Genomic DNA, 15,741 nt, shown 5'->3' with positions numbered 1-15,741 from the left:
GAGAGTTTATTCAATAAATGATGTTGGGAAAATTGGACAGACACATGCATAAAAATGAAACTAGACCTTACACCACACACAAGAATAAATTCAAAATGGATTAAAGATTTAAATGTTAGACGTGAAACCAAAAAAGTCATAGAAAAAACATGGGCAGCAAAATGTCGGACATTGCTCACAGCACTATTTTATCGGATGTATCTCCCCAGGCAACGGAAACAAAAGAAAAAATGAGACTACATCATAGTAAAATGTTTTTGCACAGCAAAGGAAAACAGCAACAAAATAAAGAGACAACCCAAAGAATGGGAGAACATATTCGCTGATACATCTGATGAGGGATTAATATCCAAAACTTACAAGGAACTTACAAAACTCAACACCTAAGAAACCAAAACAACCCAATTAAACAATAAGCAAAGGACCTGAATAGACACTTCTCCAAAGAGGACACACAGCTGGCCAATAGAATATGAAAAGATGCTCAATGTCACTAATCATCAGAGAGATGTGAATTAAAACCACAATGAGATATCACCTCACACCTGTCAGAAAGGCTACCACCAACAAGAAAACAAACAGCAAGTGTTGGAGAGGATGTGGAGAAAGGGGAAGCTTTTTGCACTGTTGGTGGTAATGCAGACTGGTGCAGCCACTGTGGAAAGCAGTATGGAGTTTACTCAAAAAATTAAAAATGAATCTGTGTTTTGACTCAGCGAGTCTACTTCTGGGAATATATCCAAAGGAACCCTAAACACATTTGAAAGAACATAAGCACCCCTGTGTTCATTGTAGCATTATTTACAATCACCAAGATATGGAAGCAGCCCAAGTGCCCATCAGTGGATGAGGGGATAAAACAACTATGGGACGTTTACATAATGGTATTCAACTTAGCTGCAAAAAAGAACATTTTACCCTTTGTGAGAGCATGGATGGACCTGGAGAGCATTGTGCTAAGTGAAATAAGCCAGTAAGAAAAAGTCAAATACCACATGATTTTATTCATATGTGGAACCTAATGAACAAACTGAACTAACAAGGAAAACAGAGACAGACTCATAGATGGAGAGCAGATGACAGCTAAGGTGGGGGGAGGTTAGGGGGTGGAGGGAGTGAGCAAAGAGGAAAAAGGACTCATGGACGTGGACAACGGTGTGGGGATCGTGGGGCGGAGGGACATAAGGGGACTGCAGGGGAAAAGCACAAGGGAGAAAGGCCGGCACAGCCTGGGTGAGTGCTGGGTGGGGGAAGGTGGGCAGCACATGGGAGCCCTGTACGATCTGTGCAATTATCTGCAAATGTAAAACTGTTCTCCAAACGAACTCCAGGGATTTTTTGAAAAAAGACACAGATACTGGGACTGTAATAAAATCTGCAGTGCCATGTGGTTCCAACTGCTAGTCACCCGGGTCGTGGTGGTGGCTGAACGTTTAAACGCGATAACGAAGAACTTCAGGAAGAAGGTGACGTCAAACAGGAGGCCTGGCATGGCCTGGAGTGACCCTTCTCCAACGTGACCCCAGCAGTGGACAGGACAGGCTGCAGACGGCAGGCGCTGCTTGTGCGGGATATAAAGTGTCTGTTCACCTAAGGTTATGCAGTTAGCCAGTCAATGGAAACAAGTGGTTAGAGAGGAAGAATTTTAATCAATGGGTTTAAAAACTTACATAACTGTATTAAACATAACATATGCAACATCCAATTCCAGGTAATACCTGGGCTGCTTTCTGCGTGTGGGAACACCTCACCCTGAGCGAGCCCGGGATCCCACCGTCTGGCTGGCCCTGCCTCGCTAGGCAGCCCTGACACAGACGTTTTTAACACAGCGCACTCCCAGAATACGTTTGAAACAGAGTTTGATCTTTTAAAACTGATTTGCACATAATTTTAGAGAGAGTATCTGTTGGTTAAAGTGAGGTATATCTGTGCTATGCGGTTCCATAAGCACACATTCGACTTCCGTTCAAGTTTTTTTAATGCATTGTCATGAAGCTCCACTTTGTGAAAAATAATTTAATGCACGAGGTATGCATCTCGAAGGCTTGCACACAGCGTGAGCACACAGTGGGAGGCCAGTGCACAAGAACACACAAACAGCACACCACGGACAGAGCGGCCACCAACCACACAGCTCCCCTCATTGCACAACGTGTCTAACCCGAAACAGCCGAGGGGGCGCGGGGAGGGGGGTAGGGTGGGGGGGGGCGGTCCAGGCGCCTTACGGGTACGTATATATGTGCAAGGATGGGTACACCACCATCGTGGCGCGGCCTCTCTTTGTGGCAAGAAACCTGTTCCGGAGCCACTTCGGCGTCGCATCTGGAGCGGGCTCTTGGCTGCTGTTTGTGCTTCTCTTTGGAGAGCATGATACTGTGCATCCCGGCGTTTCTCTCTGTGCAAACAAGACATAAAAGTGGAGCTCACTTTGTGTTGCCATTTGTAAAGTGAGAGGAAGGCTTTGGGTGGTTTTACAAGGAGTCAGTGAGAAGCAGTTGCTCCCCCCAACCCCAGAGTCATTGTTGGAGGGCAGAGGCCAACCAAGCGCGTGCCCCAGTCCCTCCGAGCGCCAGCGGTCTGTGGGGACCGTTTTAAGTGCGCCGAGAAGTTCGGGGACTGCAGTTAATAAGCTGTCTGGAAGTCAAAGGCCTACATCTCAGTTAGAGAAATATGGCACCAGGGACTGCAGGAAAAGGAAGCGAAGGTACAGGTTTGGATGGCATTGACCATGTATACTGGGATTAACTGGACCCCTAGTTACATGTTACAGTTTAACCAGCGTGTTTTGGTTGTGGGATATGGTTTTAGCCCCCAAAGACTTCTTGTAATATGTGTTGAATGAAGGAAAAGGACAAGTTCATCACTTATTGGTCTGCCAGGAGAGAAGCCCTCTCTGATTTGACTTTATTTAACCTCTTTTCATTGCTCTGCAGCTTCTGTTCCAGCAGGTGGCTGGACTCCCAGCCACGCCTTTGCAGAGGACCATTGCCTGAGGGAGGCACAGGTCCTACTGTTCCCGAAGGGCCCTGCACCTGGTGGGTTCTCCCTAAGATACTGCTGGGTGAACAAGAACATCAGCCCAACAATTTTCAAGCAACAGGTTGGAGAAGACAGCAGGGGCCACACCTCGGGAGAACTGTGGATCCTGGTACACAGCTAGTATGCCTACATGAACCGCTGTGTCCGGTCCCTGCCTGGACACATGTGAGCAGCACCCCGCCCCTCACAGAGGCACCAGTGCCGTCAGAAACGACAGCTCCCTTGCTGCATGTCCACCTCTATTTCCTCCTTTAAGGAAAGAACACGCAAGTCCCAGTGAACAAGAGCGACGCTGTAGGGGTCAACACGAACTCCTGCTCGCTCACTCTTCTAACAAAGCAAACCACTCACGGGGCTCAGCACGGAACAATCTGTGCCACCGCACGGGAGGCGCCCCACAGCTGACCGCGGAGCCCCTCTGTCCTTAACGTCTGGGCGGGCTTTTGCCTCCTTCAGCACCTGTGAGATGTGGCCCAGGCTCGTCAGGTGGTTTGCAGCCTGAGGGTGCAAATCCTTCGGGTGTTCACGAGGAGCACAAACCTGAGAGGTGAAACCGCGGGCTGTGGATCAGCACCCCTCCACATCACAGAACACATTTCGAAACCGGACACAGCACGTGTTCACTGTGCCGGTGCTCCTCCCTCGGGCGTGTACTTTACAAAAGAAAAACATCTGGGGGCCCCCATGGGACGGGCAGCCAGAGGAACAGTGGCAGCAAAACTCCAGAACATGCCTCCCAGGCCCCCTTTTCTCTGACTTCCGGGCGAGCTGACAGCAGCCCCTCCTGGGCTCCCCTCTTGCCCTTAACGTTTGTGTTTGTAGGGAGTCAGGGCAGCCCCGCTGGGCTCTCCTGCTGCGGCTTCTCTCTGAGCCCGTCCTTGCTTCTCTGTCCCGGCTTTAATAAATGTATTCTCAAAGCAACAACAAAAACCCCCAAACAAAGTAAACGACTGGCATAGATGCGTGTGTGTGTACATTACGTGAAATACCTGCGTTCCTTCTTTATTCTCAGTCAGAACCAAGGCAGCTGCTTCTGATGGGTCCAGCGGGAGGCCTCTGTCTCTTTCATTTAACTGTGACTAAAACACACGAACACACCCTCATTAACATTTCCACTTGGACAAGTGTGATTATGTAAAACATACATTACTTGATTGTTTTCATTCATTATGATACTCTGACACCAAAAGGGAGGTGGAGCACAAATAATTCAAAGAAAAGAAGGAAACGAATATTTATTGAATGCCTACCATATGCCAGGCACGTCATACATAGTTTCATATCTAATTTTCTCAGCCAGCCTTGTGATGTAGATATCATTTCCCCAATACTTTAGACGCAGAAACAGAGTCCCAAGGTGGCTCACTAGCTTATGGAAAATTACATAGGAGGGGTGGCATTTTTAAAAAAAGATTTTATGTATTCATTTTTAGACAGAGGGGGAAGGGAGGGAGAAAGAGAGGGAGAGAAACATCAACGTGCGGTTGCCTCTCACGTGTCCCCTCCTAGGGACCTGGCCTGCAACCCAGGCACGTGCCCTGACTGGAAACTGAACTGGAGACCCTTTGGTTCGCAGGCCGGCACTCAATCCACTGAGCCACACCAGCCAGGGCAGGGGTGGCATTTTAACTCAAGACAGACCTCAGAACTCATGTCCTTGTCACTATTACACTGGACCCCAATGTCCCTCGACACCGAACAGAGATGGCTGTGCCCTGTGGGTGTTCCTTGGCTAATGCGTGGGACCTCGTTGCGTCGCTGTCATTCACAGGGCAGCCTTCCGCCTGAGGAGGGCCAACTGCGCACCCTATCCGCGGGGAGTTAGCTATGTACCCGAACCTATTTTTGCACGTAAAAGAATCAAGGATTTCGTAGCCACAAAACTCCCAAGCACTAAAGGTTGGTGAGGTGCTTCTCCTCTGTGTGCCCTGCACCCTATTCTGCCGTGTCACTGGCTGTTTGCGTGTTGAACTCCCTGGGCCAGCCTCCAAGGAGCCTGAGGCAGGGACAGTGTTTTGCTCTATGTCGCAGTCCCGACACCCAGTGGAGGGCCCAGCATACAGCAGCTGCACAATACAATCTGTTCAATGAATGGGTGGGGGGATGGTAAAGCAGCCTGTTCTTATGTTCTGGGTACAGAATCACGAGTGACCAATATCTGACATCAGACGTCAGTGGTGTCTAACCCAAGGCCGAGCCAGTCTCCCCACCCATTTAATGTACCCCTGCTCCCAGTGGCGCTGCCTGGGTGATGCGGAGGGCTATTGCGTTCTTCACTCTGTGGGGAGACATGCTGATTGGAAAAATCAGAGAGTCTGTGTGAGGGGGGTCAAGGGTGGAACAGAATATAGGGCCCAGAACAAACTCATGCACAAATGGTCATTTAATTGCCAACAAAGGAGCCAAGAATATACGATGAGAAAAAGATCGTTTCTTCAATAAATGATATTGGAAAAATGACATATCCATAAGCAAAAGAATTAAACTGTACGCCTCTCTAATACCATTCACAAAATCCAACTCGAAATGGATTGAAAACCTAAATTTAAGACCTGAAACTGTAGAACTCCTAGAAGAAAACATAAGAGGTAAGCTCCCTGACGTAGGTCTTGGCAAGGATTTTCGTATTTGACACAAAAAGCAAAGACAACAAAAGAAAAGATAAACAAGTGGAACTACATCAAACTAAACGGCAAAGAAAATCAGCAACGAAACCAAAAGGCAGCCTACTGAGTGCGAGGAAATACCTGCAAACAGTATGTTATTTAGCCATAAAAAAGAATGAAGTTCTGCCGTCCATGACAGCACGGGTGAACTCGGAGGACGTTATACGGAGTGAAATGAGCCAGACACAGGAAGACAAACACTACATGGCATTGCCTGTAACGGGGAAGCTAAAAACGTCAGAGGGGGAGGATGGTGAAGAGTAGAAACCGTCAGTTGCAAGCCGAGGTCTGAGGCTCTAATGTATGCCAGGGTGACTGCAGTTAGCAACGCCGTGTTGTATCGCCGGAATTTGCCGAGAGTAGATCTGAAGGTGCTCTCAGCAAAAGAAAAAAAAGGCAACGATGTGCGGTGAGGGACGTGATAATTAACTCAGGGGTGGGCGCCCTTTCGTAGGGTACGCACGTCCCACCTCATCACACTGTCCACTTTACATACACTGCCGGAAAGTTTCAATGACTCTCCCATGAGTGTGTTAAAAAAGTCCAGCAAATATATTACCTCACTCAGCCTCGGTTTTTCCTTTTGCGTTGTTGAAGAGCCGGTGTTCTGTGAATTTTTGGGAAAGGTAGACTGCTTTTGCACTGTAGAGGCAAATCCTGCCCTTTCCTAGAAGTGCGGTGAGAATGCAGAGAGTGCAGAGAGAATGTCTTTCAATTGATCCATTGCAATTAATCTACTCGAAACTGACCCAGTTCACCCAGCAGTAAAACTCCCACCTCTGGAAGCCATTTCAGCGTTAGAAAGCAGAGGGTGTGATGTGGGTGCAGCAGCTAGGAGAAAGCCTAGAAAGGGGCTACCCGGGGTGTTGAGACTGGACCAGGCCTGACCCCTCAGCACTCAGCAACCCTGGACTAGCTCCAGCCACTGCTTGTCCAGCCTGTTCCACTTCTTCCCTCTGGACATCCGGACTCGGTCAAAACCCAGGCTTGCTAGTCCGGAGTACAGAAGATCTGTGGGCCAAGGCTGAAAGCCCTGGACAGAGAAGTCCAGAGGACCTGTGGAAGAGCTCTGAACTCAAGATTGGAAGACCCACCCCCCACCAATTCCCTTTCTGGTTTGGAGTAAACCTAACACCCTGCCGTGGGAAGTCCTTTCACCAGACAGCGACACAGCTTTCATACCAGGGCATCCTCTGTGGACTTTAACTCCCGTATCAAATTATTTTTCTGATACTGTTCATTTCTCTGTTTCCTCGTCTGAGGTGGCTTTTTTCTTTTCTTCTTGTACATCTTCTTCTTCTGATTCAACTATTCCAGAAAGGACAGAGAACCAGTCACTGAGGATCCCAGAGGACTCTCTTCACACAACACTTAAGACACACTGGCTCACCCAGTGTGCGGCCCTTGCAGGTTAAACTGTCATTGGTCTGAAGGACAAGTGGCTCGGTCCCCTCCGTACTGGAGGCTGCTGCCCGTTTCACACCTCCCGGATCCCACCACTGTGCATTTGCTGCCAAAAGGGCTCCCGTACCAGTAACCAAACACCGGTGCTTTACACCATGGAACCCCATTGCTTGTGGCCATAACGTCAGGTACAGACAATACTGATTATTAGGCGTGTGGTTAAAGATTTAATTTGGTTGTTACTATAAGGCGGCTTTAATAATTAAGCAAATGAAGCTCAGGACTAATTTTCTAGGCACCTATGGTGTGGTGAAGCTTAAGCTGACGTTGCTGTAAACCCCGATGAAGAAATTGCAGGGTCCCGTCTATCTGGCTGGCTCCTCCCGACCACCGACCACCGTGGTCTCCCCCTACCACTGAGACATTTCTTAATGCAAGTGGGAAAGCACGCGCACGATAAGCCACAAGGAGTATCTTCTTGTTTCTAAATATCACCTGTGTAAGAGAAAGTCTGTGAACTGATGAGGCAGCAAAGTCACTTACATGAAGCATAAAAAACGACCTAAGACTACATGAGTAAAGAAACAGTTTCTTTAAAAAATACGGATTATTTTTAAAGAACTTTAACTTACAATTTTAACTGCAGTTTACATGCAGTATTATTTTGTGTTGTTTTCCGGTGTACGGCACAGTGGTTAGACAATCGTATGCTTTACAAAGGGCTCCCCCCTATTTCCAGCACCCGCCAGGCACCTTACACAGTCGTTACAATATCACCGACTGTACTCCCTGTGCTGTACTTTCCATCCCCGTGACTGTTCAGTAACTGCCCATCTGTACTCAATCCCTTCACCCTTTTCACCCAGCCCCCTATTACCCTCCCCTCTGGCAAACAAGCGTGGGTCATCTTTAACAACCTCTATCTGTTGATATGGTTTTCACTTTTAATTAAACTTTTTTTTTTCATTTTTTATTTAACTTTGGAATAAATATGGAGTCCTCACATTTTCCCCCCTAGATTTTTAAAACAAAAGTTATAAAGAACCAAGTAAAAGATTCCATAACCAGTTACAACGCTATTGTTCTATTTTCTGCAGATCTTAGGACAGCTGGAAAATTCCACCAAACTACCCAGCAGCGTCACGGTGTTTTAGGGCTGCTATTTCCTGGGCACGAGACTCTGTCTACTCTCACCTCATCTGCTATGTTCAGGAGGTGAGCAGGGAGGCCGTCTGAGAGGGAACTGTCAGAACCGCTGGTGCTGTTTTCGAAAGGAGAGAAGAAAGGGAAATGCCCGTTATCGATGCTTGGAAGCAGCCCATCTACCAGACCAGGTGCATGGGGCTAGGACATCCCGTCTGCTTTTTGCCCGCACTGTCTGTGCTTCAGTGGCTAAGAATCCTTGACAAGCATTTGCACTCATTCATTCCGAATGCCTACTGCATGCCAGGTAGTGCGTCAGGCACAGGCAACAGATGGACAAAGCAGAGTCCCTGCCCCAAAGAGTTTGCAACCCGTGTGGCAAAACCAAACAAACAAAAAACCAACCAAACAGAAAACCCCAACCAACCAGCCAGGGGGGCAAAGCTGCCCTTGGCAGCGACTGTGAGAGGCTGTGGGATTGTTAACCGGCAGCCTTGGAGAACACCAGGGGCTGTGATTTGTTTGAAAGCAGGGGCTCTGTGGCCGACCTTCCTGCCTGGCTAGTATCAGTTCAGAGCAAGGACCCTACCAGGTACTCTTTAAAATAATGTGTTCAATACATAAACACATACATTTAATACAAAGAATCTATGGATCAGAGACTAGGAATACTACTTTTATTACCCTGATTCTCCCTTCGAAAGTTTTGGATGGGCCACTCTGCCTGTGGTGGGATAGCTCGCTCTCTGTCTTGCTGCTTCACCAATAAACTCACTTTCACTTTAAACTCCCCCCAAAAAAGTTTTGGCTGTATGTGCAGACTGATCTAAAGCCTCCCCCCCCCCCCCAACTGTGCCTGCCCCTTTCCTTTAGGGGCCAGGATAAACTAGGTCTCAGATAACCGACTCTTTCTTCCTCCACCATGTGTCACATTGTATTTTCCCCATTCCTGGGGCGTGGTAGGCTAGACCTGAGCTCTGTGACACTCTCTGTATACAAAAAAACATCTTAGGCACAAAGCCCGAATCTGGGCAAAGGCAGCATTTCAAACCATTGTTTTGCTCAGCTCTTTCATTCTGTTTGTGTCCCCCCTTCCTCCCCCACCCCCGCCAGTGCACAGTGAGCAGCCCCACAGCATGGCAGCAGGAAGAAAGCCCTCTCTCTCTGATCTAAGTCCCAGTTCCCTGTTCTCACAAGGCTTTTCCAGTCCAAGGAGCAGCTTTTGAGGCCACAGGATAATAGTCTCTGAAGTCCCTTTCAGAGATAACAGAGAACTTCAACAAACGGGATAAAAGCATTAGATGCAGGATGCCCCAGAAACAAGGAGAATGGTAGGTGCACACACAGACAGAGCAGACTCTAGCTGCGCTTGTACGCTCCCTCTGCTTCCCCGTATCATAGCGAGAGTAGAAAGGCAGCACCCCGCGGGGGCTCGTGGGAGCTGGCTTCCCTTTGCAGAAGCTGGCAAACGGTTCAATCATTTTTAACTCAACATGTCAGTGTTTCCCTGCTGAGCCCGCTAGAAAGTGGTCTGGCTGTTTCTGGGTTGACTCCCCCTGCGCTCTTTTGTGTGCATCATATGCAGGGGACGTGTTGTTCTTGTACTGGTCCTGGGGAGCAGGCAAAGGATTCTGGGAGAATGGAAGAGGAGACGTGGTGAACGGGGCACTTGACCTGGCCTGATCATCTGGTTTAAGCAGACCTCTGGGAGCCTCAGCCAGCAGAACTGCTGCGGAGCCCAGAGGACAACATGCCACAGAGTGTGTGTGGGACAGCCACCCGCTGCCCACTGTCCACCACAGACCACAGCATAGCTCCTGTCAGAAGGCCTCCATTGCCCAGGCCAGAAAACTCTGACTGAGGGCATCGGGTTCAGGCTTGAGGCACCTGGCGGGGAAGCTGGAGTAGAAGGTGTTCTTACACACATGTGAGATACTGCCCACCTGGGGGCTTCCGAAATAGCCTGAAGACTCTGAGGGTGGGGCCAAGATCCCACACACTAAATTAATTCAACAAACATTTACTGAGCTTTCCCTATGTGCCAGGTACTGCTGCAGATACATGAGGCATAGAGGTGAACAAAATAAAGATCTCTGACCTTGTGGAACCGACATCTTAATAATAGAACAGAGATAACAAATAACAGACACAATAAAGTTGCACATGGTGCAGAGTGACAGCGGTGATAAAGTGCTGTGGGAAAAGTCAGAGCACCTAAGGGGCGTGGGCCCCGCAGGAGGGCAGGCAGGGGGCCGCTGCAGCGGTGGCGGGGTGATGGAGGTGGGCACGTTGACAGGCTGACAGTGAAGTGGAGACGTGGAGGAGGTGAAGGAGTTAGCCACGTGGGCATCCGGGGCACGAGTATCCCAGGAACTGCCAGTGCAAAGGTCCTGCGGCAGATGAGGGTCTGGCAAGTGTGAGGAAGAGCAAGGAGGCCAGTGTGGCTGTAGCAGAGTGTGAGAGGGTGGGTGCAGCAGAGTGTGAGAGGGTGGGTGCAGAGGTCATGGTCATAGAGGTGTCAGGTGGCTAGATCCGAAAGCCCTGTAGGCCATGCCTTGTAGGTCCTAGACTTTTTGTCTGAGTGAACTGGGACAGCCATTAAGGAGTTTTAAACAGGAATGATTTTAAATAGAGGAATGATATGATCTGATTTTTTAAAGAGATTTTATTTTTATTTATTTTTGAAGAGAGGGTAAGGGAACGAGAAAGAGAGGAGGAGAAACATCGATGTGTAAGAGAAACATCAGTCAGTTGCCTCTTGCACGACCCCAGCTGGAGCCCTGGCCCACAACCCAGGCATGGGCCCTGACCAGGAATTAAACAAGGGACCTCCCGATTCACAGGCCAGTGCCCAATCCACTGAGCCAAACCAGCCAGGGCTGATTTGTTCTAAAAATAATCACTCTCCTGATTTTTTGTTGGCCTGGTTGATCCCTTCTTGGCCATATTCGCTGGCTCCTCCCCATCCCTTTGACCTTTTAAAGCTGTGGTACCAGCCCTGGCCTGCATGGCTCAGTTGGTTGGGCATAGTCCCTATGAGACACAAGGTCATCAGTTCAAGTCCTGGCTAGGGCATGTGCCTGGGTTGAAGGCCTGGTCCCCAGCTGGGGTGCGCAAGGTGTTTCTCTCTCACATTGACATTTCTCTCCCTTTCTTTCTCCCTCCTTTCCCCTGTCTCTAAAAAAGTAAATAAATATAATCTTTAAAAAACCCGCTGTGGTACCAGCTCAGACTCAGACCTCTTCACTCTCGCTGCACGTACTCCATTGGGATCTCATCCAGTCTTAAAGTTTAAATATCTACAGTGATGACTCTGTTGGACCTCTCCACGGAATTCCAGACTCATCAGCCAACCGCCTACTCATTACCTCCGTTTAGACGTCTAACGGACATCTCAAACTGAACATGCCCAACACTAGGTTCCTGCTCTTCACCACCCCACTGACCTTCTCCATCTCCGTTAAAGGCAACGCCATCCAGCCAACTATGGAATCATTCTCTCTTTCTCTTGTGCCCCACGTCCAATCCAAAAGCAAATCCTAATGTTTGAAACTTCAAAATACATCTCAAATCCCACCAATTCACACACCACCAACCACTACTCCTTTGGCCTAAGCCACCTTCACCTTGCACTTGTGTCACTGAAAGAGCCTCCCAGAGAGTGTCCCTGCTTAGACAGGTTCTCTCTACAATCCATTTCCACATAGCGGCCGGAGTAGTGCTGCTGGAACAAAAACCTGGGCAGATCCGGGCATTCCTCTACTTAAAATCTTCCAAAGGCTTTCCATCCCCCGTGGGATGAAACACAAAAGCTTTTACAACCACCTACAAAGCTCTATAGCAACGGCCTGCCCGTCTCCCCAACCCCTTCTAGTGCCTATGATGGGGTCAAAGGACAGGCAATCAATACAGAGTTGTCAAAGGAGAGAAGTATACTCATATATGCCATGCTTTACTCGGTATTTTGCATCTGAGGTTCTAAACCAACAAAACAACAAACAAAAAAATTAAAAAAAATAAAACTTTTCTGGTTTTTCTTTGAAGGGAAGTTTGTTACCTGGATTCAATGTCAGACAAAGAGATGTCATTCCAATTTTCTCCTAAATCCACGTCTTGTCCAAGTTCATTGAATTTCTTATGGATTTCCTGTTGCAAGAGCTCCTTCAGCTCTGCTAGACACTGCATGAACTGCGGAGGTAAAACAAGAACTATTTTGATTATTCATTTACTTATTTGTAAAATACTAAGTAAACGCTAAAAGGCACTTTATTGCCATGAGGACACGAGGACACGAGGAGAGGACGCTGCAATGTCTGCTACCAAGGACGTGTTACCAGGTAAACTACGTGAGCTGTGGGAACACACGTAAGTGTTTTTGGGACAGAACACCCATAAGCACTGCGCTAGCCACGTTTCCTTGGCTATAGCCAGTAATACACTTCTTGGCTACAAACGCAGAGGTCTGGTTTGTTTGTTTGTTTGTTTACTTATTTTTGAGTAATAAGGAAGGAAAAGTTAGAACAGCATTGTTCAGATTTTGGCCTATTGCAAATATGATATAACGGGTCATGCTGTGGTCAAATTCTCCTTTAAACATTTTTTATTTCACAGTTGCATCCAGAGGGGGCGCCCATCACATGTTCCCAGGGCTGACATTTCAGAGGGGGTCTGAGAGATGAGTTAGAGACAGTGAGTACAGACTCCTTTTCTAAGAGGCTGAGCGATGCAGGGAAACAGAAATAAACTGCAGAGGAAACGAGGCCAAAGGAAACTTCTGTGACTTGGGATTAAAGCACCTTGAGAACATTTGCAGTTGAGGGGAAGTAAGAGGAAAAAAACGAAGACACAGGAAAAAAGGGGAGGCTATTCATGAGGCAAGACCTCAGGGGGGCCGTGGGGGAGGCTAGCAAATGCACCGAGGGCAGAGTTAGTTTTAGAGAGACAAGCGACAGCTGGTTTTCCGAAAAGGGGTGCTCCCGGAAGTGAGGGAGAGGCGCGCTGAAGGGGCTGGTGCGACGGCTTCCACCTGCTTGGAGAATTGAGGTCTTGCCATTTGCTGAGAGCGGGCAGGCGGGGCCTTTCTTTTTTCCTTTCATTACAAAACTTTCAGAAAAATGTTACGAAGAAATGAAGACCACCTAAAATCCCAGCGAGCTGAATCTGGACCCGTGAGAAACTGATCACAGTAGCTGCATCACCGCATTTCTTTCTTTCTTTCTTTCCTTTTTTTTTTTTAACTGACCAGAAATCAAACCTGTGACCTTTGGGTCCACGGGTCGACGCTCCAACCAACTGAGCCACACCGGCCAGGGCACTGCATTTGTAGAAACTCCGTTTTTACCTTGGCTCGGTCAGGGTCACAGAAATCCAGAAGGGTGTCACAGACGTGATAACCTAGGGACTTCAGATCCTCAGTAGTGAAATGAGTGTCTCTTTTACTGCCTGGAAAAAAAATCCATAAGCATTTCTTGTTAATCTTAATGAGCAACTGCAAATCTAATTTACGAGTATCTCCTTAAAAACACCACCCCTGATTCTAGTTTTAGTTTGATTCCGAAGAATCTTTGACAATGAAAAAGTTGACAATCATGAAGGCTATAATTATGAAGTTATAATTCCCATGATGATAAAGTTTTACCTTGTGGGAGGCACTGTGCCAGGTGCTTTATATGCACTACCTCATTAAGCAGTACCTGTAATGCAGGTGCTCAGCTGACAGTCAAAGACAAATGAGGTTCAAAGAGTTAAGTCACTTACGCAGGATCACGCAACTTGGAAGCCAAGCTGAAATTCAAACCCAGACCTGCCTGATTCCACATCCTGAGCAGCCACTACGTTACAGGCTCCGTCAGATATTGTATTTCACACTCATGTTTCGGATACTTAAATTTGGCATGAGGCACAGACAAGAAAATCCTTTAAATCAAATTCTCCCCCCAGCATTTGAAGGGACTGACTCTCCCCAATGCTTTGCATAGCTCCCCTGGCCCCGCTGGCCCACGATGTACAGAAGGGAGCTCACCCAGGGTGGACCCGCCAAAGGTAGACTCCATGGTGTAGCTGTTCAGGATTCCCATCCGCCACATCACAACGCGTCCCGTTCCTTCTTTGCACTTTTGGACCTTAAAATTGCAACTGTGAAAAGAGAACTAAACAGAAATCCAAGTCCTCTGTCAATCATAAGCTGGCAAATGTAAGCTGATTCGTTAATGTGACACAAGAATGGTTCCCTTGGGATCTATACATTATTTCCTAAAGTACGTTCCGTAAAACACTAATTCTCAGGGATGTTAATAGATATTTCAGAGGGAAACACGAGCTCTGTGGTCATGTTCATCAGGGAGATAAAGGCTTAACAAACTGAACAGGCTTCCTCTGCAGCACCTCTCAGAATAGCTAACATTATCGCGGACCGTGATCCTCCAAAGGAGGGGGAGTATATTGCTCTCATCGGCCATGAACCCTTCCTTCCTGTCCCCCCACCTTCCTCGGGGACATTTTGCAGGACTAGGGTTCCTTGAATGCCTGTTTGGGAACGCTGGCCAAATTTGGCATTCAAGGCAGTGGATAACCTTTGTAAAACTTTTCTTTTTTAAAAAATATTTTATTTAGCCCTGGCTGGTGTGGCTCAGTGGATTGAGTGCCAGCCTTCGAACTGAAAGGTTGCCAGTTCGATTCTCAGTCAGGGCACATGCCTGGGTTGCGGGCCAGGTCCCCAGTTGGGGGCATGAGAGAGGCAATGGGTATCACTCGCACATTGATGTCTCTCTCCTGCTCTTTCTCCCTCCCTTCCGAAAGACAGGGAGAGAAACATCAATGTGTGGGGAAAACATCGGTGGCTGCCTCTCACATGCACCCCAACCAGGGACCGCCCAACAACTGCAGCATGTGGCCTGACCATGGACCAGTGACCTTTCTCTTTGCGAGACGAAGTCCAACCAACTAAGCCACACCGGCCAGAACTGTCAGACTTATTTTCTACCACCCCCCAATTCGAACCCTTGGCTCTAGTGGGGTTTATTCTCTCTATATGATTTGTGTATGCCTCAGCCTTACAGTCTCTGTCTTTAACTTTCTTGCTCCCTTTTGCCAATGTTCTCAGCTCGGAGTTCAATGTCCTCCATTGTCTTTCACGACCACCCCAACTTTCTCTCCTCTCTAGGAAGTTGTAACGTACACTTGGCGCCTATCCCAACCTATCCTAGCTATCCTGCTGAAGATGCTTCACGTTTGGGAGACACCTCACTACCTAGTGGTTTCTAACTTGCGCCCTCTAGAGGCCAGGAGTTCTGCTGAGGAGCCTCGGGCCACTCCTGTCCAAGGACTGGAGGAGGAGGCAGAATGGGCAGGGTTTCAAGCCTTCTACCTCTTCGCCAATGCAGCTCTGCTTTTAACTGCTTTAGATACTGGGTTCTGGATGTGATATCATTTGAAGAATGAGATCCCTGGCAAAAATGGACAAGAATATTAAAAAAAGGAAAAAAAAAGG

General features: G+C 48.0%; 1 protein-coding gene across 1 annotated transcript in view; it reads right to left on the bottom strand.

The window, feature by feature from the left end:
* AGBL2 (AGBL carboxypeptidase 2) overlaps positions 1-15,741 on the bottom strand; it is a 34,971-nt gene continuing 19,230 nt past the window's right edge. The window contains 8 exon segments of the mRNA XM_024559039.3: positions 1-2,395; positions 4,029-4,118; positions 6,265-6,372; positions 6,888-7,013; positions 8,304-8,370; positions 12,310-12,440; positions 13,594-13,694; positions 14,275-14,401. Coding sequence (XP_024414807.2) covers positions 2,222-2,395; positions 4,029-4,118; positions 6,265-6,372; positions 6,888-7,013; positions 8,304-8,370; positions 12,310-12,440; positions 13,594-13,694; positions 14,275-14,401 — 924 coding nt within the window. The 3' untranslated portion in view covers positions 1-2,221.

This window comes from Desmodus rotundus, chromosome 5 (assembly GCF_022682495.2).
Source record: "Desmodus rotundus isolate HL8 chromosome 5, HLdesRot8A.1, whole genome shotgun sequence".
NCBI lineage: Eukaryota > Metazoa > Chordata > Mammalia > Chiroptera > Phyllostomidae > Desmodus > Desmodus rotundus.
This window is presented reverse-complemented; position numbering and strand designations above follow the sequence as displayed.